Source organism: Bombus pascuorum, chromosome 11 (genome assembly GCF_905332965.1).
Source record: "Bombus pascuorum chromosome 11, iyBomPasc1.1, whole genome shotgun sequence".
Lineage (NCBI taxonomy): Eukaryota > Metazoa > Arthropoda > Insecta > Hymenoptera > Apidae > Bombus > Bombus pascuorum.
The window spans coordinates 11,059,416-11,079,956 of NC_083498.1; the positions used below are offsets into that span (position 1 = coordinate 11,059,416).

General features: G+C 38.0%; 5 protein-coding genes and 1 long non-coding RNA gene across 7 annotated transcripts; 2 read left to right on the forward strand and 4 right to left on the reverse strand.

Moving 5' to 3' along the window:
- Window positions 1–373: 373 nt before the first annotated feature.
- LOC132911955 (alpha-tocopherol transfer protein-like) lies at window positions 374–5,289 on the reverse strand. Of its 2 annotated transcripts, XM_060969016.1 has the most exons (8): window positions 5,152–5,289; window positions 4,995–5,058; window positions 2,226–2,370; window positions 1,884–2,043; window positions 1,617–1,797; window positions 1,295–1,480; window positions 1,102–1,207; window positions 374–946 (listed from the first exon to the last, which is right to left on the reverse strand). In XM_060969016.1, the coding sequence occupies exons 3-8, from the start codon at window positions 2,362–2,364 to the stop codon at window positions 786–788; spliced, it is 933 nt and encodes a 310-aa protein (XP_060824999.1). In that variant the 5' UTR covers window positions 2,365–2,370; window positions 4,995–5,058; window positions 5,152–5,289; the 3' UTR covers window positions 374–785. The 2 variants fall into 2 exon arrangements, with proteins under 2 accessions (XP_060824999.1, XP_060825001.1); XM_060969018.1 differs by lacking the exon at window positions 4,995–5,058.
- Window positions 5,290–5,517: 228 nt separating this feature from the next.
- LOC132911964 (uncharacterized) lies at window positions 5,518–6,462 on the forward strand. Its single transcript, XR_009659122.1, has 2 exons — window positions 5,518–6,070; window positions 6,134–6,462. It is a non-coding gene; the product is annotated as an uncharacterized LOC132911964 (long non-coding RNA).
- LOC132911958 (BEACH domain-containing protein lvsF-like) lies at window positions 5,928–7,682 on the reverse strand. The gene is made up of 3 exons (XM_060969024.1): window positions 7,488–7,682; window positions 7,106–7,423; window positions 5,928–6,850 (listed from the first exon to the last, which is right to left on the reverse strand). The coding sequence occupies exons 1-3, from the start codon at window positions 7,565–7,567 to the stop codon at window positions 6,565–6,567; spliced, it is 684 nt and encodes a 227-aa protein (XP_060825007.1). The 5' UTR covers window positions 7,568–7,682; the 3' UTR covers window positions 5,928–6,564.
- Window positions 7,683–12,670: 4,988 nt separating this feature from the next.
- Window positions 12,671–14,021, reverse strand: LOC132912070 (uncharacterized). The gene is made up of 2 exons (XM_060969178.1): window positions 13,674–14,021; window positions 12,671–13,273 (listed from the first exon to the last, which is right to left on the reverse strand). The coding sequence occupies exons 1-2, from the start codon at window positions 14,019–14,021 to the stop codon at window positions 12,908–12,910; spliced, it is 714 nt and encodes a 237-aa protein (XP_060825161.1). The 3' UTR covers window positions 12,671–12,907.
- Window positions 12,985–16,302, forward strand: LOC132911957 (uncharacterized). The gene has a single exon (XM_060969023.1). It carries the CDS (start codon window positions 14,414–14,416, stop codon window positions 15,152–15,154), a length of 741 nt encoding a protein of 246 aa, XP_060825006.1. The 5' UTR covers window positions 12,985–14,413; the 3' UTR covers window positions 15,155–16,302.
- Window positions 16,303–18,646: 2,344 nt separating this feature from the next.
- LOC132911874 (zinc finger protein 677-like) lies at window positions 18,647–19,826 on the reverse strand. Its single transcript, XM_060968883.1, has 2 exons — window positions 19,541–19,826; window positions 18,647–18,995 (listed from the first exon to the last, which is right to left on the reverse strand). The coding sequence occupies exons 1-2, from the start codon at window positions 19,809–19,811 to the stop codon at window positions 18,718–18,720; spliced, it is 549 nt and encodes a 182-aa protein (XP_060824866.1). The 5' UTR covers window positions 19,812–19,826; the 3' UTR covers window positions 18,647–18,717.
- Between the last annotated feature and the right edge of the window lie 715 nt (window positions 19,827–20,541).

Below are 20,541 nucleotides of genomic sequence, written 5' to 3' on the forward strand. Positions count from 1 at the left end.
TGTAGAATAATTTTTGGCATATATGGAAACAGAAAATTTGAAACGTGTGTCAGTAGTGCCTTAGTTTTTCTACAATTTTATTGCAAACGATATTGAGTTGTCTGATGTGCATCAAGCAGTTGCGTTTCACTTAGCAATCTCTGTTCTGCATTGGGCTATCATCCAATATCTTTGCAACAATGTTATTGCTATTCATAATAATACGTGCCACGGTAGTAATTGGCAATTTCAAAAAGAATTCCATATAATTTAACTTCTACTACAAAATTTTTATCTTTTCGTAATTTTGTTTAAATATGTTTGTAAAATTCCAAAGTTCAGTGCATTTCTTAGATAGTAGAATGTACCTTTGAAGGATATTCCATATAAAATATTTATGTAAAAAAATAGTTTATTGTTAATATTGAGTAAACATTACAAAATAGCAGAACAGTATATTTTGGATACATCAATGATAAGATCATTCGATTAATCATCTCAAACATTATTTCATACGTTACTTCTATAAGATAAGCGATATCAATTTCTACTCAAACAAAAATATACCAACTGGAACACGTTCCAAAGTTCGGAAGGGTCCTGTGGCGCTATCTGAATTAGAACTTGCGAAGCGTTCTCACCAAGTCTAATTTAAGAATCGAACAAGTTCCAAACTGTTCCTTTAGACGTAAAAGATAGTCTTTGTTATACAAAAACAATCTTAAATACGGTACAATATCAGATTGAAAATAAGGTACAAACGAGAAAATAATCATAGAGAAAGTTAATTTTTGATTCGAGAGATCTTAATCGATATTTAATTGTCTGAAAGAACCCTGTAATCCATCCAGTTCCGTCAGAAGTCTTGATTTAGATTCTGGAACTCTGGCTTTTTCGTTTGTCCGGCTGAGCTTTTCTTCTCGCAAAAACCAATCTCTGTTTTTCTCAATTTTCTTTTTCCACGCGTCTAAAAAAGGAGAGAAGGATCATAACCACTTTTAGAAAAATTACGTATTGTCTGCATTTTGTACATTTTTACTTGTCTAAATTTCCGTAAACAGCCGCGATCTAATTACAACAAATTTCCAAGAAATTTGTAAAAAGTGAACATCTTTCACCAACCATTTAATTCATCCAGGGTGCCTGCTTTCCCACCCCACTCGTTTGGAAGTATATCCTTGTCCATGTAAGGGTACAATTCCTCACCACCACCGGTATGAATGCAAAACTTAAAAACGAAGAGTGCATTCGTATTATAATATAAAATAAAATTGTGATGTATGAAAATCAAAGCAATTTTTTAGCGATCATTTACTTTCTGTACAAGTCGATCCTTTAATAGAGGGTAAAATATATTTAGAATACTTTCAATGAAAGCAGGCGCGTGAAGGAAGTGGACTCTATGCAGTCTTAATGGCATGCTATCTTGCACTGCCAACATCGACTTCCGGACGATGCTCTGCGTTGGACTACACTTCGTAAAATGAATCATGCTGAATCCCTAATCAAAAATTTAAAGACTTAAATAAATCAAAAAGAAAATTAAACAATGAAATATCGCATAATACAAGTTTCATGAAATGATTTTTTATTTATAAAATAGAATACTGTATAATGTTAATTTTATGAAATAATACCTCGAGATCGATAACCATAATGTTTGATAGACAACGCTCTTCCATTAAACGAGTATCCAGAACCATAAGAATCCTCCTGGAGATAGCTTGGATGGAAAACCTCTCTGTACTAGTGTCTTTTAATCGCAAGATAGTTACGCGGTGTCCTTCGTTGGTTAATGATGGTAAGACGAAATAATGGCTAATGGTAAATTGGTAAAATATTAAGTTAATCTTGGGGAAAATTAGAAAAAATTAAATTCCAAATGAAATAATCGAATTAGTTACATTGCTTCGCAGCATTCTTGAATTTCTCGCGCAAACGGATCTCGAACGGCGAAAAATTCTGGAATCGCGGTACGCACGCTGAAATATCTCTCCAAAATCATCTTGCATCGCTCTATGCTATTCTTGCAACCAAATAGGAATCTTTCAATCCTCGCATCGTCTGTGATCAAGCAATTTTCAAATTAAAATTTAGATCTTTAGATCTTCAGTCTTTAAATTTAAGTAATTTATGATCTTTAGAGAGATTTATAATGATGGACGAAGGAAATGCTTTTTCAAGAACATTTTTCTCAAAATAACATCTTTCCTTGCTTCGTTTAAAGTATACAAATAAAATCAGACCCATATGATTAGGTAGATGAGGTTGTTTCGACAGCCACTCGCGTATGGCGGCCACATCGCGTTTCTTCGCTTCAGGATCCGTTGGAACTGCCTCGTTTATCCGTTTCTGTTGTTCTACGGTCGGTGGTAGCAACGTCATCGCGCGCTACAATACAACAAATTCATTTTCATTCGCCTCAAACAGAAATCTCGAACCTTGACCACGTTATCGTAAATCGCGTTAAAACCTGACCAAGTCCGAATTCCATGGAACGTTATCTCTTTTCACTTGCGCACACAATTTTCACGCAGGGGAAACGATTTATCTCGGGAACAACGCATTAACAATCGGTATTGACATGCGTCACGCTCTTTCGATAAGTATATTTGCGCACAAAGTGTAGAACTCATTGTCGCCCCTTCGATCCCTTTTCTTTTTTTTTTTTTTTTACACGAAATTTAAGCTCTGTTTCTGTCCTCGAAACATTAAATCTCGTTAGATTATGTAAAATTATTATATTCGACAGAGTCCTTGACTAACTAATACGGCATTTAACAAGCTTTCAATTACGAAGACTTGCTAAATTATAGTGGGACTGAGAATCCTTGATTTTACTCAGGCCCCGGACTTGGACTTTCAATTAGCATGATTATGTCATAAACATCAGAAATGAATATCCATGACTGTTTTTGCCAGTTCAAAAGCATGTTGTTCTTAACTGCATAGCATAGTTCCAAGACTATTTTCAAATACTTTATTTTTGTTTTTACTTTGCCTCTAGTGATTCCAACGTTTTTTAATATCTTCAGTGTATTTTTCTTTTCTTTTTTTTCTTTTTTTTTTTCGTGGAGGAAACCTTCATAGGCGCCCCGCGATATCCTCAGTGTACTGAACACTTAAATATAATAGCGAATACTTAACACTTTGAATACACTCGATATCTTAAACGAAGTATCGTTGAATCGAGGAATAATAATCACAAATAACGCGAAATGCATGTTTATACATTTTTTAAACTTTCTAGAATTCTAGCAAAAAGGGAAAGAGAATATTGTTTGATGTAATTTCAGTGTCTCCTCATACTTTGGACACCGAAATTTCTAGCGCATTGTCAAATTAAGAAACGCGAACCTCGAACAAAACGAAACGCATTTCAGAAAAATTTCCTTAACTTTTCATTTTCTTGATCTTTATCCAATCGTTTTCTCTAAATCATCCAAATCAAGGAAACATTTACAAGACTTTTGAAACTTTAATTACCTTTATCTTCGGCTGAATATTCTTATCAATTACAATTATTACAATAGTAATATTTCCTAATGTCACGAACATGACGAAGAACGAGGAAAATTCACGCGACGTTTGACCTTGTCGATTAAAGAAACCATCGAATCTCGAAGGTGAAACGATCGTCCAGAGGAACACCTGACAACGCGAGAAAAAGAAAAAAGAAATTGGACGTGATCGGAATTATACATTGCCGGTGAATTGCATCATTATCGAATCTTAGGTGTAGCCAATTGTTTCTTTTCGTAACTCGATCGGAGAAAGCTGCCACGAAATCGAGTGCCATGTCGTCGAAGATCGCTCGAACGTGAGCAAAATTAGTTAGATCGGCGTAAAAATCGGAAAACTCATAAATCAGTGGAAGAGAAAGCGCGATCGATGTAAACAACGAAAAGAAGGCAATTGTAGGTGCATTCTCGATCGACGAATTCGATTCTTCCATGTCTTCTTATTCGTTCCTTCTTCCATTTTATTACGATTCGACAGCGAATGTTTACTTTTTAAAAAAATCTCGTATTCGCCCATATTTCATATTTTTCACATCTTCATCTCGCAAGAAACTTTTTTTTATCTTTATTTGTATTTTTAGGAGAACGAAAATGAAGAGATGTCCGTGAGCAATGCTTCGGATATTTTACTTATTTTTGCATACGCGTTCCATATCATCGCATCTTTAACTTTTCTTCCATAAATTCATAAATATACACGGATAATTACGATTATTGAAAAAAACTGCTGTTCTTCTCGGATAAAATTTGTTTTTTGTTTTAAATAATATATAATAAAAATATATATTTAATATATATTTAAATTAATATTTAATTTAATTAAATATATATTTAATAAAATTGTTTTTCTTCTCCTACCCTCGCTCATTCTCGCTTCTTTCTTTATTGGTATTTTAAAGAAGGCTTCAATAGAATATGTTTCTTAGCTTTTTGAATTCATTTCACACAAGAATCTCTAATTCTGCTACTTTCAACAGATAATTCCATTTTAAATGCTAGAGGAGGTAACAGAGGATTCAAAAGAATAGTTTTACATTCGTGACCACGGATCCTTCGGAACCAATCGACTTTTACCAAATCAGTAAAAATGTCCCGAGTAAGACGAATCGATATTTCTTTGTAAAAAGATATTTCTGGTTAAACTCCCATTAGCGAGACAGGATAAGAGAACGTTCGACCACGTATTTATGTCGAGCGTTGTCACGCGTGGGAAGCGAACGAGTTTCCACTTGAAAAGTGATTAAGTCAAAGTGCTATTGATTCGATATTTCTTTTCTCGTGGTTCCTTGAACCTGGTCGTTTATACCAGTTGCAGGAAAAGACGCGCAGATTGATTCTTGTTAGACGTTACTCGATAATTTAACGAGATAATAGATATTGTTCCCCGTTAGATAAATATAAAATTATATATCCCTTTCAGAATTAGTACCACGCGTTCATCGACTCTAATTTTACTTCAAATTTAAATTGCACACAGCTAAAATTTATTTTTACCGTTTTGCATTCTCCTAACGCGAAAAATAATCTCTTTACGTAATTTACTCGCTTGTAATAGAAACTGTAATAGAAATCAAACGAATTTTTTCGGTGATAATAGAAATACAAAATTTAAAAACAAATTAGAGGTATTTTGACTGATAGTTTTACTTACCAAACTATTCTCCAAATGGAATGAATCGTTCCAGAAATTATCACACCGAATTTTAGATAGCAGATGTCATAAGTGTTGTTTCAATACGAGATCCAAAATTTCCACTAAGCTGTGTTCAACCTATGGAAGTCGACAAGATACTGCGCTATCTGTGCGGAGAAGAGCAATTTCTTTAGTCTGGCCCATGTGTTCCCCACCTTCGTAAAATACAGGAAGCGCAATGGGGCAACGTGGTTCACATGGAAAAGAAATTAGACGCTGAATTTTCTCTTTTTTCTTATCGTCTCGAGATTCTCTGTATACGCGAAACATTTGAAACGGAAACCATATAAACTAACCATTACGCGATCGGTTTTCGCGTGGTGAGGAACGAAAAAGAAAATTGTCTCACGGAGGGAAATTTTGAATTTTTTAAAGCTGTTAGCTTGAAGCTCCTCCCACATTTTTCTTTTTATCTTTGTTGACGTTACAATTTCTAAAGATTTATTCGCGGAATCTTGCTATAGTTTAGGAAATAATTATTTCCTATTTTCATTTAAGATTTCCTAAGAAATAGTCTTCCAATCTTTTCCTGAAAGTTTCTTGAAATTCATAAAAATTTGTAATATCGCACGATAACGAAAAGATCGTTTATTCTTGACGTTTGTGTACAAATTTCTTGAGAATATCGTAAAAATACACAATCGTAAAAATACAAACCACGATCGTTTGAACCATCGAGAGACGACATGTCAGTCGCCGGAAGTTTGCAGTGTTCGACAGCCCAGAAAACTGGAAATCGTACAAGCCTTTAAATGTCAACGAAAATGTAAAATCGTCGAAGTGAAAATATTGAGACATCTGGCGAAATGTTTGATGGTCTCGCTGTATGCGATACCATTTGCGTGGCTTGCATTTGGTGCTGTTTATTCTCAAAGTGGTAAAAGTATCGCGTTCTTACATTAATTTAACCTCTGGCAAACATCGATTAATCGTATTACAGCTTCCCAAATTCCATCAGCCTCGAGGAAGTCGATTCTAGCGAACGTTGCAGTTGGAAAAAGCCCAGTGAGAAAGCAAAGATGTCACGACTTGTTCAGTGCTGTTTGAGCTCTGCGGAAACTCTACTGCGCCATAAATCTTACGGAGGAAACAACTGTTTCAACGACGTTCAGAAGAATTATAAATATCGAGTATCCATAAGCGAAGATCCGTCAGAAGATTTATAGCGTCGATAGGATTTGTTAAAATGTCTCGTTACGACGAAGTAAAAATAAAAATCTCGTTAAGATCAAATATGTATTCCAAATATATAAAATAGTTAATAGGAAATGTTTCGAATAATTTATAAATATCATCCATATGCTCGTGATTATAACAGAATGTAAACCGATAATAATATATGAGAAATCTGTTAGATTTATTTCACAAAATTCAATTATACTGTTCTTGAGGCGTGTATTCAGATATAGATTGATGATCAAATTGCGATTCCATCAGATTCGAAATCGGTACTTTCTTCTCTTCCACGTTTTGCTTAGCATTAAGATCTTTCATGGCCATTTTCGTGGCGATAAGATCCGCGTCATTGTCTAAAATCTGGACGATCTTTTGTACCGTTGAATATTCCATCACCACCGCCGACTTTGGGTCGTTCGTAGTCTGCGACGCCTCTGACATTCTCGCTCTATCTTCCAGCTCCCAGTTTCCTATCATTTCCCTGCAACGTAACCAATTGTATCCTTCAGTCTCTCGTCCCTTACAGGTATAAAATCTACGATTAATAATTTTAGAATAATCGTAATTTACTAATTTTAGTAGAGTTGGTAAAGTTTCTAAAATCTCTAAGATCGCGAAAGGAATTCTAGCGATACTGATAAAATACTGATAAAATTTCGAACAGCCGACCCAGAAAAGTTCCTCGCTAATTCAAGCTTCTAATTTCTCTAACAGAATTCTAACAAATATTCTTTACATGGATGACAGTCGTTCGTCGCTAGGTGTCTTGCTCCTCGACAGATACTTCGATTTCAATTTGTGCTTCGAGTTCTTCCTGTTCTTATTCTCACGGTTCATCGTTGAATTCGATTTGCTGCGACTGACCGAATTTACAAGGTTATCCTGTTTCGAGTGTACAGGTTTTTTCGACGGATTACTGTTTTTCGACGAATTATTGTTCTTTGACGAATTGTTGTTCTTTGACGGATTATTCTTCGACTTGGACGGATTCCACCTGGTGCTCTGTGACATGGGATCTTTCTTGAAACAGCACCGATGAGTTCGATATTGCCACCTGCCGAACACGCGTGCATTAAGAGAAAAGCAAGAAGCAAAGAAGCTTATGATATTTTGTTTACCATAACGCGCAAGTTGTGACAGTGGAGCTGAACATGAAGAAACAATTTAATACTGTCAGTACGATCAGTGGTTCCAGCATGATAGGGACTCGGAATCGAGTTTGAGAATTTTTAACAACGCCAATGACGATGATGATTGACGATGAATCGTGAATTTGGAAACAGCCGTCGATCGAAAGACACTGAAGTTGCAGGTTCTGCTTGCTTCGGAAATAAATAACGAACGATTAACTCGATGTAACGATACGAACAAGCACCATTTTGATTCAGCTTCGACACGCATTAATACTCTGAGAATAATTTTCTCATCTTTCTTAAATTAGAAATTTTCATGCACCGATAGCGTAAGATCGTCGAAACTGAAGCTATCGCATGTAAGCCGTGTCTTCACTTCCGATTAACTTCTATCAATTTTACCTAAGCATCTCAACGCAAATTTCCTACGATTCCATTCCATTCCACACTTCCGCCCTACGATCAAAACTCGTTGAAGAAAAATTGGACGATATCTTGTTGGAAAAGATGTCGACATCCGTCCAAAAATCTCAACCTTAATAACCACATCAGATTCACCCCAGGACAACCAGCCGTCTCTTTGACGAACTGTGTTAAACTCGTTCCAAGAGGAGCAGCTCAATTTGTCGCAGATTCTCGTACACGTTGGCTGCATATCTGGCACAGTCCCGGATAGGTAATGGTCCCGGAAGAGGGGAAGCCAAGTGAGAAATCCGCGCAGGAAGCGTGTACAGATTACAGTAGCTGTCGACAGGGGTAGCAAACGAGTGATCCAACCCCGCAGTGATGCGATCCTCTTCTCTGTGGGGGTTCTCCAGCCATTTCTTTCGTCAAGACCAAGCACAATGGCCGCGGTAACCGCAATATAAAAACGAAATCTATGCATCCCTGTAGAGACGCATCTGTGCGACGAGATCTATAATGATGATATTACGTTTCGTGAATGACTGGATGTCGGTGACTTTTCGTTGCGGTTCCGAATGAAATAGGCGCGGACCACCCGAGGAGAAATCACACGTTTTCCACTACCTGCCATGCGTGCATTTAGCTGTCTATTATGAGTCCTGCATATATATTATTTATTTATTCTCGAACGTATTGCGAATTGGAGTTCACGTGTGGCAGGGAGATATCGATAGGGGAGGTTTAGCTTAAATTTGAGAGAAAATTGAGGGGAAATTGTATCATCAGGTGGGAACGGAGATTGTAGTGGATGATCGACAATGGGTATAGTAACGAAGAAAATGCGTCGAATTACGTACAAATTAAAAGAAGAGAGAATTAAAAGAAGAAATATACTTTTTTTTAATAATACCAGGAACGCTGTTATTTTTTCAGCACGACCAGCCGTGTGAAAATCCTCGATTATAACATTCCATGAAATATTACCAGTCTTTGACGTCGAACGTGTTTTATAGAAGAAGTCGTGAAGATTCTTTTCTATCCGTAGAAGCGATTCGTCCTACGTATAATATCTTGGTCACTTGTCGTTCCATTCATCGCTGACCACACGGACCTTTCTTTGCCATCGATTCCCGCTGGAAAAGACGTATACTTTTCCATCGCCGTGATCGTACGTGTCACGCTATTTTCCGTACATCGAGAGCGTCGTTCTTCTCGTAGCCCGTCTAATTTATCGACCAAAGCTTTTGTTAGACCGATAGACCACACAGAGAGATCGACACTTTTATGAACTTCCACGACGATCGCGATTGTAAAACCTCCGCCACTCTTATTTTTCATTCCTCCGTTTAATTCTCTTCGCGCGGATCACCAAAGACTGATTTATCGTTTAAAATTGTCCATTTTTGCAGGAACACACAAGTTGGAATAAAATGTATCAGAAAAGAAAGAAGAAATGTATCATTAAAATAGGATCGCGATAGAAATATTCTTCGAAACTAACGTTCGAGCTTAATCTTCTTAATCTCGTTTTACGTCTCTATTAGGGAGACTTTTAATATTTCAAAAAGGACAATGCTATTTTCTCTTATATTTTCGCCGAATTTAAGCAACTTTCTGACGATCGTGCAACGTGATTCGGTCGAAAACAGACAGTGGAAAGCTGTTTCGATCAAAGATATTCGCAGCCATTAGGAAACTCGTTAATTATCGGGTCGGGAGTATTCCAGTACGTAAGAAATTTATGGGAGATCCATTGAAACAATTTTCAGAGGCTTGAAATAGCTTTCAGACCCACTGTCCTAGATCAGGTATATTCCGTAGAAATTTCGTTACCTTCAGACGGAATCCACAAGTGGCGACCGCGTCTTTTTCTGAGCGTGGCCGTTTTAATCCTTGACTACTGATTTATTTTCACAGCGAACAGCTCCTCCCTGAAAACCGCTTAACAATTGATTCGTCGACGTCGGCTATTTGTTCGGTTGACATATAATTACCAGTAAAACGTTAGGTATGGTTGTACAATCCTATTGTGTCCCAACTTGCAACATCACAAAAGCTACAGCATCTAATGTTAACAAGTTGGCTGGAAAACAACTCTTATTTACGTCCTCTGAGATCAAGCCACAACGAATTTGGGGTCCTTTTAGAACAGTTACCGTAAAATAAATTGTATATCGTTCTTCCACTAAGAAGTTAAGGTAACTAGGGTAACTATTAGGTAACCAGTTAAGAAGTATATTCTTAAGAACAATATTCTAATAGCAATACAGTAGAGACGAATAATATTCGTGTAAAATATAATATGGTAATAGAAGAATAAATTGGGAAAATAAAGAAAATCTTGAGAAACTTTTGCAGAATAGCTTTTTAGTAAAGTTTGCTTTCGATAAATATAATATCTTCAAATATAACATCTAGTAAAGCTAAAAATTGAGAAGAGAATACAAAGTTTCTTTTAAGAATCGCAAGAGCTTCGTCCACCTTGCGACGTCTTTTTCCTTCGATTGTAAGAAGTCCCTTTAATATCATTTTTAAAAATTACAGAATCTCTGTCAGAGTCGAAATTGGAAATTTGAAATTCGAAAATTGATAAATTGCGTACAAGTTTCGCCGTGAAATGCACAAAAGTTTCGACCATCCTGAAGAACATCTTCTTCTACTAAGTTACTCTCCAGAAGTTTAGCACAACCACTTTTCCCTAAACACTGGTCTGAAGGGCTCGGAGGAGCCACGGATTCTTCTCGGTTTCCCTCGTTTTTTCATCATAACGTCGAATCGACCCCGAAAAATCTTCGAACCGATTCTCACGATTGAAAAAGTCGGGAGTCAGGTGCTCGTCTGAATGGACCTCGACTTGGACGCCATTCACTCTTTTTCCAAGCAGCAGGAATAGCCACCCGCCCACCAGAGCCCCGTTTCTAGTGTCAGAGAATTAAGAAAAAAATACGAGGACCCGCAGACAATGGAGAACACCGAATGAAGACGATATTTCAGCGTAACATCGTGGATATCATGGGAAGGATATTCCATTCTATGAAAAATGAAACGATCCACGTTGCTTCCAAAGAACGATTATGGGCGTAACTGAAGGATCTTCTATCGATTCTTTGAGCATAGGTAGCTGCTACGATACAGAGGAATTTTAATTTAAAGCATCGAGCGAGGGATTGATAAAATCAAGAGAAAGATTTGCCTTTTAATTGATCTCCATCCACAGCTTGCCCGAGCTAAGGGTTTACTTGAACTTGAACTTTCAAAATTCTTAACGTTCTTTCGAGAACTAGTTACTGTCTTCTCTTCATGTTAGAACAATTCTTAGTACTGTCTAATATTAGAACAATCGTTCTTCGTACAATCTTCTTAATGTTAGAAAAATTATTCCATTTAGTATCTCGAAGGTCTAAAGATTTGTTTGTACATCTTACAAGAGATTCTTAAGCTTACGTAGAACCATACGAAAATTCTTCATTCTGTTACTAAAGTTTCCAATTATTTTTTCACCCTACAATTTCCTCCCTCGAGAAGATCCTTTTCTATTCGTTGAAGAGATTCGTCCCACGTATAATATCTTGGCCACTTGTCGTTCCATTCATCGGTGACCGCAGACTTTTCTTTACGACAGGCTGCCACTGGAACAGACGTTCGCTCTTCCACCTACCGCCGCGATCATACGTGTCACGCTATTTTTCGTACATCGGGAGCACGTCCTTCTCGTTGTTCGTTTAATTTATTGACCAGAACTTTTGTTAGACTAGCCGACCACACGGATAGAACGACAGTTTTATAAACTGCCACCACGATCGCGATTATGGACACGCCACGCTTTTCTTACTTATTCCTTCATACCTTTTCGTTTAATTTTCTCCGCGTTAGACTTGTTCAACGAAAGAATTATTACCTGTTCCGTAGAAATTGATCATTTTTCTGCCGTTGGAAATATAGAAAAGTTACAAACATCAGATCGTAGAGAAGATTATCAAAGATTCAATACTATTGTTACTCTTATGTAATTAACGCACATGCATCGTCATTAGCTCGGTACAGATACCAAGAAACCAAAGACCTCCGTAAGAATGATCAAGAGATTCCAAATTACAATAATATTCTAAAAATGTTAAGCTATCCGATTCACCGAAATTTCCCGTAATCGCAGCGTGCAATCAGAAGAATTATTTAAAAAAAAACCATTCTATATTCCTCTGGGAAGTTTGTCGATGTTTCGCTACGCAGAATACCCGTTGTCATTCGCAAGGATCGTCGTGAAGTAACGATTACAAAAGGAAAGAAGGCGTTAGAGGCAATTACAAGGATGATCACAATGTTAATTCGAACGGTTTACAATAAGGTCCCAGGAGAGGCGTCGCATCATCGATCGTCCTCATTGACGATTCCTCGTTGACAATCCAAGGACCTCTTCGGGAAAGCGGAGCATCGAGGACGATTCGTCCGGCCGTAACGAAACAATTTTCTACGGATGCTTGTGCTATAGATGAATGAGGAAGGTGGCACGCTGACTCGCACGCTTTTACGCATCACAGACCTGTTCTTACATTTTTGCGAACTTCATTGAGGAATCCCGTCTGCAAGTTCATTCAGAAATCGTTCGGTAGTCTCGCCGTAAATACGTAGAACGACGATGTACCTGCGAGTTCGTTGTAACAATGACTCAGTAAGTGTTGACAATGCTAATACCGAGGCCTTTTTAAATAGAAAAATTGTTAGTAGCATTTTCAATAATTCCGAGGCGACTTTCTGCGGATTGTAGATGATATTTTAGAAGCTGTCCCGCTTTTTAAATTTTGGCGATGTAACAACGATTCTGATGATTCTGGAGAAAACTTCTCTTAGATCCTTACAAGGAAGAGGACGAGCTTTTTTAATTCTTTAAAGTTACTTTCCCTTTAAATGTATTTTACTATGCAAAACAGCGTGGCCTTTAATTACTTCTCTACGTGCTTTCAATTTTTTCAAACGATAAAACGTTTCTTACAGATTCTAAATTATTTCTTTCCCCTCTTCCCTCGTTTTTTAATTTTTCTTAATTTTGTTTTTGACATCGTCGTCGCTGTATCATTTTCGTCTTGCGTAAAATCAACGTTTCGGGTCGGTTGTCGATGTATCGGTTCTTCCGGAGGTGGTGCCGGTGGTGTCGGTGGTTTAGGCGTTCTCAACTCGAGTTCTACGTTTCTTCTCGGTTCATCAACGGAAATACCCTTCTTTTTCACTTTTAACATGAACACGTTCTCGTTTCCTTCGGTCACGCGATCCGTATGGACTTCCTGGGCATCGGAACCATCGAGAACGGGGTAAATAGTGAACGTCCTGCACTGATTATTCGTGTTCGGACCTCCTCTACATTGGCCAACCTGCGTAACATTAACATTTGTTATACTATATTTCTATCCATTTTTCGATTTTACATCTTTATACTTGTTACATTGTTTTACATTTGTACATTATACTTGTTTACATTCTTTATACTTGTGCAAAAAATCGGTCTTAAATTCGTACGTAATTATACAAGTACCTTGAATATTATAGTCAATAGTATTTTATTACCTATCGCGTATTCCAAATGATACGATAATTTACTCGCACGCAAAGTAACAATTTATCTGTTTTTTACAATTCAAACCTTTGTAGAAAGATCATACACGACGTACGTGTAATCAATATTTTTCAGTCCATCGTATACGAAACTAATGGCCGAGTGTTTAATTCTATACTTGAATTTTATATTTAATATTTTCTACGTAACCTTTGTACCTCGTAAGAAATGGCTTGAGGCTTGGTATCTTCCTCGTCTATTTTCGCGGCGGCGTTCTTCGACTCGACACGGAACAGGATCCGATTGTTGTCAGTCCCCTTCAATATTTTCGGCCCTTGGGTGCTCGTCGGCCTCTGTATTTCTATCACGTCACAATCGCACGGAGGATCCCAACCTTTCAACTTCTTCGATTTTCCCTTTTCTCTTTCCATACGAATTATCAAATGATTTCCGATCACCGCAGTCCCGATTTCTCGGTAATATCTCGCAGAAGGATCGTATTTCGGTTTCGAGGGTGGACATTCCGGTGGGCAGGGTACAGGAGGCATAGGCGGGCAGGCATACATCTCTGATTCCGATAAACAAATTTAATAACGACAAGCTAAATAACTCGGCAAACCGGAAGACCAATTTTAAAGCATAACTATCTGACACCTGTAATTCGTAATTTAGATATTAGTTACTTTTTATAGGTATTTTTAAGAAGGGTGGGGTTAATAAATGTTCTGACAGATTAAAACGGACTTGAAAATCGATTTTTATTGCAACTAGTTCAAGACATTGGAGAAATCGCACACGTTCATAATATTCGACCGATCCATCCATCCATTTTCCGTTCTCGTTAACCAAACTCGTGAATTAACCCTCCCCCATGTAAACCCTGTCTTTTAACCTTCTTCTTTTTCCTCTTCCTTCTCTATCTTCTTGCAACAAGCACGAATTATACGAATTATAAAATATGATGCTGGCAACTTACAAATGTGGATGTCCCCCGTCGGATAAGAAGCCACCGTGTCCACCCTGTTGCGAATCCTCCGCTGTTGGAAGAAGAGTGGCCAAGCATAGAAGTCCTGCAGATTATCCCGAGAGTATCTGTTCGTTGAGACCCGTTGCTTCCAAACCGAAAATCGAAAAACCTCCACCGTGTTGTCCCACGATGCCGTCTGATTCCAAAGAGTTTCAGAGACCTCATAAACTTCGTTCAGAGATCGCGGAGAAGGGATTGCCTTACAAGGAGATGGAAGTTACTATCAATGATAACAGATTGGTGATTAGAACTCAGAAAGAGGAGGTGAAACAGCAATACGATCCTCCGTGCGATTGCGTCGAGGAGTCTCGGCCTGTTGCGATGGACGAAATTGATCAACCTCCGGCTGCAGGAGGTAGAACGGTTACTTTGTATCCTCGACTGAAGAAATCTGAAGAGAAAGTGACGGAAAAAGTGTGCGATCAGGAAGAAACTACCGACAAGACCGCCAAGGCGGAAAATCCGAATATATTTATATTCAAAGTGAAGAAGAAGAGTAACAACGGTGACAGGGCGTTTAATATCGATTTGGAGTTTAAGACGCCAAGACCTTGGTCGATGAAGAAGATAGCCGAGTACGAGACGATGTTGACGAAACCTGTGGAGAAGACTCCCACGGAGGAAACAGATACGAAGATGAGTATTTCGAGGAAGAGGAAAAAGAAGAAGTGAATTTACCCGCGCCATTCTCGACCGTTTACGACAGATAGATAGAATAAAACAGATTAAAATACCAAATAGATTAAAATAGATAAAACAGCACAGAGGAAATAAATAGCGATTAACTAAAATAAATAAGCTGCAACAGTTGACTCCGTGCGTCTCTTCTTTTCCTATTTTTCACGAAATATTCTTCTACAACGGCCTCGCTAACGTTCCTCTTTGAAAACGACCAACCAAACGTCCCGATATTCGTCGTGCGTGAACTCTGTGATCGCGAACGATCCATATATCAGCGAGTCAACGCGCCCCAGGAGTCGTGCACTCTATAGAGCACGGGGATAGTCGTCGATGGCCACCTGAAAGCGCCGGGCGACGAGGCCTCGACGTCTATTAGGGGCTAAACGATTCTTAAACGGGAAAAGGAACGCATCGAGTGTCAGAGACGTAACAATGACTTGGGTAAACATTCCGATATACAGGACCACCCGGGGAGCGAGATGCACGTCAGTGACTATGAATCGAGCGAATGCGAATGACAGTAAAGATCGAATGCTTCTTGGACTGCGAAGGAATCGCTGAAACTGAGAAAATTTGACAGTTGATAATTTTTAACAATGTGCGAGCAAGAAGCGAGAGAGTCGGAAGCATCTCTTGTTAGAAAATATCGTTTTAACTTTGTTACATCGGTCGGATTATCGTTGACCAATCGAGCCACGTTTCCATATCGTGGAATATTTTTTAAGGAAATAATTCAGAGATTATGGCACGAAACAATTAAATTAGGCAACGAGAAGAAAAAGTAGCGAGAGTGTTTGATCGTTGTACTTGCAATTAGTTTTCAATGGAAAACTGAAACGAATTGCACGTGAAACGTGAGCAAGTGTTGCTCCGTTCGCGAGTCGTCGAAACGGAATCAATGGTGTCTTCGCACCGGGTGTTCTTCCTGTTCCCTCGGTATTCTTTCGATAATCGTATCTCATATCCATGGGGTGTCGAGTAAAGAATACAAACTTTTGAATAGCGTTCCCGATGTTGTTGAGTAATAGCATTTGCCAGAAATCGAGATCAAATCGTTTCTTCGTCCCAACATACGCGCAAACTGTGTTATTTCTTCGCACCGTGTTAAATGAAAATATCTTACCTTTACTTTTTGGGTAGTAACGATCCTGTCGTCATAGTTGAAGTATAAATTATACGATGAATTCTCGTCGCAGATTATTAATCGTACGATTAATTTATTACGGTATTCGGAAATGAAAAATGTAAATATAAACATTAGAAGGAAGCAAAGGAAAGCTCGAGTTTCAATCAGCATTGTGAAATAAATTCATTTTGGGCGTATTTAGGGCTTATTTTGGGGTCAAGTACCTACAAATGACGTTGAAGACACACCTTCCGAAATTCTGACGTTACAATCGAAGCGTCACAGGTTCTGTGGTAATCCGAGATTAAGGACCATAAAATCGGATTACAGGTAATCTGGCTTACGTTCAAGCAAACGTTCAACACCACAAAATCGAGACCTCGTCTCTCCAGGCAGCAAAATTCGTGTCTGCGAACAAACTATAGAAGCAGAAACGTATTTCGTATCATTGCGGGTATTTACGTGTAACGAATACCGAAAGGAAGTAAATAAATAAAAGACTGATTTATAACAGGTGAAAAAATTAAGAACCTACGTTGTCGTATTTCAGTAAATGAGCAGGTAGGTGTCGACGAGCTCGAAGACACGTCTCAGCAGGGATGCTGCTACCCGACGCACAACCACAAATCCGCATGTTCTCGTATAAAAACGCAGTCCTAAGCTGACTGGATTTTCTCATCTCACGTAAATCAATTTTTCCTGCAAATTCTCTGCTTCAACGAGTCTTAAGATTACGCCAAAGATATAAACGTTACAACGCGATATAAATTTACATTAAAACAACGATATCGTTATGTAGGAAAGAATTCTATTGGAATTTTAGAATTTTACAACGCGCGGTACGATTCGTAGCAACAGTGCGGATTAACGTACTTCAGGTGCTCTTTAACGTCGACGTAGGTATAATTTCTGAAATATAGCGTCGCGTATTAAATTTTCTTTGCCCCACGATTCGCTAAACGATCAACGATTTCGCCGCAGACCTAATGTAATAGCCGCGCAATAATCTCCTCGGAGGGGAAACTAATTGAATTCGAGTTTTTTTCTTCGCCACAATCTGGCCAACTACCCCTCGCGGTTACTCACCCCACAATCCACCGAAACATTTACGTATGCGGCCACGAACTGTCGCGTAAGAACGTATTGCAACGAAAACGATGGTGAACAAAAAAAAAAACGGAAGAAGGGCAGGGATAGACTTACACGCGGTAACCGACCCTTCCGGAAAGCAAAAGGGCGCAACCCTCGTTCTCCCTTGTACCAGCCCTTCTCCGCCAGCCACCCTATAACACGAATGAGATTTTTCTACCCCTCGAACTGGATTTTCGTGCAGCCATCTTAAATTTAATTGTCGAGAAAATGGTGGTGTCGATATTCGACGCTTTTGATCCTTAACGTTTCGTATTTATTAAACGCTTATTTTTTAATTTATTTGTAAATACTTATTTGCGAATGGATATCGGCTCTTAATCCTTCATCTAGGTTTATATCTTCGCTGTAGGCTCTGAGATTGCTTGGCCATTTTATTTATTAAAAATCACTGTGTCATATAGAATTTGTTTGTTAATTGTTTTTCATATTTGGGTGCATAGTAAGAGGGAGTAAAGTTCTTCAGAGATTTTAATAGGAGTAAATAACAATTCAAGTTGCTCCGAGAGGCGAGTGATTTGTAAACGAGAATTTGTTTTCAGCATAAGAATCGTCGTTCGTTACAGTCGCCTATTTTGCTTTGAAAACTGACGATCATAACATCATCGATATCATAAAACGCAATAGCACAGTGATAGAATATTCTACACGTGCAATTCTAATAGATTTATAGGTAAAACTGGACCACGAAGTTTTAGAGAGACTTAATAATTTAGAAGCAGATGATTAAAATAGGAAAAATAGTTAATAAATTTTGTCGAGAATTGTCGAAAATCGAGAACTCGATTAAAAATCTCTTTACTGTTTGCTAAACGTTACGTATACCGATTCGGTACGTTATAAGTTGAATCGATTAAGGAACGTGCGAATTTGACAAGAATAAAATTGAAAATTATCAATTGAGAAAATAGATAACAATTTATTTGTCATAAATATATGTATAAATAATTGTAAACTCTCTTATAAACTCTTTTACAAATATTTCATAATGTATGTACATTCGACTAGCATTGATCCGATCCTTATTCGCTAACGTGTTATAAAGGATATTGTATCAAAAATATAGTACGATTTATAAAACAACCTTGATAAATAATTTTTGAAAAAGATCAAGAATTATTTTATCAAGATAACAACCATTATTCAATATCTACATATATCAATATCGATATCATTGAATATCAATATCTATAAATTGATATTCAATATAATATCTATACATTATATATGATATATTTATGCTTTATGATAATTAAAGTAGTCGTCAAGAATAAATACATCATGTTGGAAAATTATAATGTGGAAATATAAGTCCTTGTGACGACAGAATATGACCCGGTGTAAACATTCCCAATGCAGCCGCCGATAATCTGTAATCTCGATTTTCGTGTGTTCTCATGTGTTTCTTCAGATGATCCTTTCTTCCGAAGCTTTTTCCGCAAACGAGACACGCGTGTGGTCGAAGTCCGGTATGAATCCTCTTGTGTCTCGTTAGCTCCTCGTTTCTTGTAAATGCTTTACCACAATTTTCCACGTCACACTTAAATGGTCTTTCTCCTGTAATTAGAAAATATTTTCTTTTAGAAATTGTTTTTATACGATGTCAAGAATAGGAAGAATTTAAACGAGGATTATAGAAAAAAAGAGAAACGCGACGACTCGTGTTTGAATACTTAAATCGTAAATATTTGGAAGCTAAACGATTTCGATACTCGAACGTTTGAAAATTTGGATTATTTCCATATCCGAATATATTTGAAAACATGGAAATTTAAACATACGAAAATTCCAAAATCGAGAGACTAGAGCTTTAGAGATCTAAGACTTTGAAACTCCGAAACATCGAAAGATTAATGTTTTGAAACACTGAAATATCGAAAGTTCGAAAATTCACAAATTCGACGGTTTAAAAGTTTCTAGGGCTAAAGTATACAGGCTTTTAATCGCAAAAACAAGCACAACTCTTCGATTAAAGTTTACTTAAGAAGCGACCTAGAAGTTTATCCTATCCTTAAATAATTGGATATCAGAGTATTTATAAATAACCGGTAGGTAAATATATTAAGAAATTTCCGGGTATATAAATGTATTAAGAAGCTTACCAGTATGTATTCTGATGTGTCCCTTGAGCTGCCCGTTGTTGCTGAACGCGACGTTACATTGATTGCATTTAAATCTCCTGGTGCGTAATTTCTTCGGTTTTTCCACTTGCTGTTGTAACATCTGAACGGCGGCACGATCCATAGTCTCTGCATGGAGATTGCCTCGAATATCGTACGAGGTATGAAGCACGTTATAAATCTGCATTTTTCTAATATCTATCCAGGGTGGATAGGTTATTCCCACCCGTGTTGGTAAACAGATACCCGTCATAGCGTCTAACGAAGTGGAGTGCGGAGAATTAAATTTGCGGAACGAATCTTGGCTGTATATCGAATGAAAAACAGGATCTACTGTACCCTGTACAAACGGCATTCTCATATGATCGGTCATACGCGATGAATTAGCGTTCAACGGATGATCATTTTCCCCACTGGGCCTGTCATCTTCGGTGGAATGCCTATCATTGAGTCTCAAAGATCTCTCGGGCAAGTCGAAAGACGAAGCGTTGAGTGTCGAGGAAGTGGCTTCGATCGCTTTACCACGGATCATAAGGATGTTGTAACACCCCGTTTCTTCTTTTACATCGGAAGAATTAACGATATCGGCTGTGGCAATTCGACCAACAGGTACCTCAATATGTTTCGAGTGGTCCCGCGAATCTAAGTTGCTCCAAGGCCGAAACAATCTTGAGCTAAATTCGTCGCACATGTCGATGAATTTGAAAATGGCCTCTGATAAAAAGTTCTTCGATTTCCACGAGACGCTTCTTCGATGATTTTATGTAACGACTGGACGATGCTCAAATTTCGTTACTGGAGAAATCGTCGATATTTTTTTACCAACTTCCTGCAACGTGCACTTTCGGAGCACGGTATTCTAAGAGCGACTGTTAGATCTGACAGCGTTCACCCTACGGTAATATAGTAACGTCGTGTGCCCACCCTCCACTCCGGATTGGATGGTTTCATTATAAAAGGTAACTTGCCCCACTCACGAGGGT

Bases quoted from the DNA above. Each gene is read 5' to 3' on its own strand.
- LOC132911955 (XM_060969018.1), bottom strand. From the start codon at position 2,364: ATGACGTTGCTACCACCGACCGTAGAACAACAGAAACGGATAAACGAG. The intron at 2,044-2,225 runs GTCTGATTTTAT...GCTTGATCACAG, and splicing joins TCATCTACCTAATCATATGG to ACGATGCGAGGATTGAAAGA. The intron at 1,481-1,616 runs GTATTATTTCAT...ATTTTTGATTAG, and splicing joins TTATGGTTATCGATCTCGAG to GGATTCAGCATGATTCATTT.
- LOC132911958 (XM_060969024.1), bottom strand. From the start codon at position 7,567: ATGCTGGAACCACTGATCGTACTGACAGTATTAAATTGTTTCTTCATG. The intron at 7,424-7,487 runs GTAAACAAAATA...CGTGTTCGGCAG, and splicing joins GTCACAACTTGCGCGTTATG to GTGGCAATATCGAACTCATC. The intron at 6,851-7,105 runs GTAAAGAATATT...GTTACGTTGCAG, and splicing joins GACGAACGACTGTCATCCAT to GGAAATGATAGGAAACTGGG.
- LOC132912070 (XM_060969178.1), bottom strand. From the start codon at position 14,021: ATGTATGCCTGCCCGCCTATGCCTCCTGTACCCTGCCCACCGGAATGT. The intron at 13,274-13,673 runs GTACAAAGGTTA...AATGTTACGCAG, and splicing joins CTCAAGCCATTTCTTACGAG to GTTGGCCAATGTAGAGGAGG.
- LOC132911957 (XM_060969023.1), top strand. From the start codon at position 14,414: ATGATGCTGGCAACTTACAAATGTGGATGTCCCCCGTCGGATAAGAAG.
- LOC132911874 (XM_060968883.1), bottom strand. From the start codon at position 19,811: ATGACGGGTATCTGTTTACCAACACGGGTGGGAATAACCTATCCACCC. The intron at 18,996-19,540 runs GTAAGCTTCTTA...TTCTAATTACAG, and splicing joins ACACATCAGAATACATACTG to GAGAAAGACCATTTAAGTGT.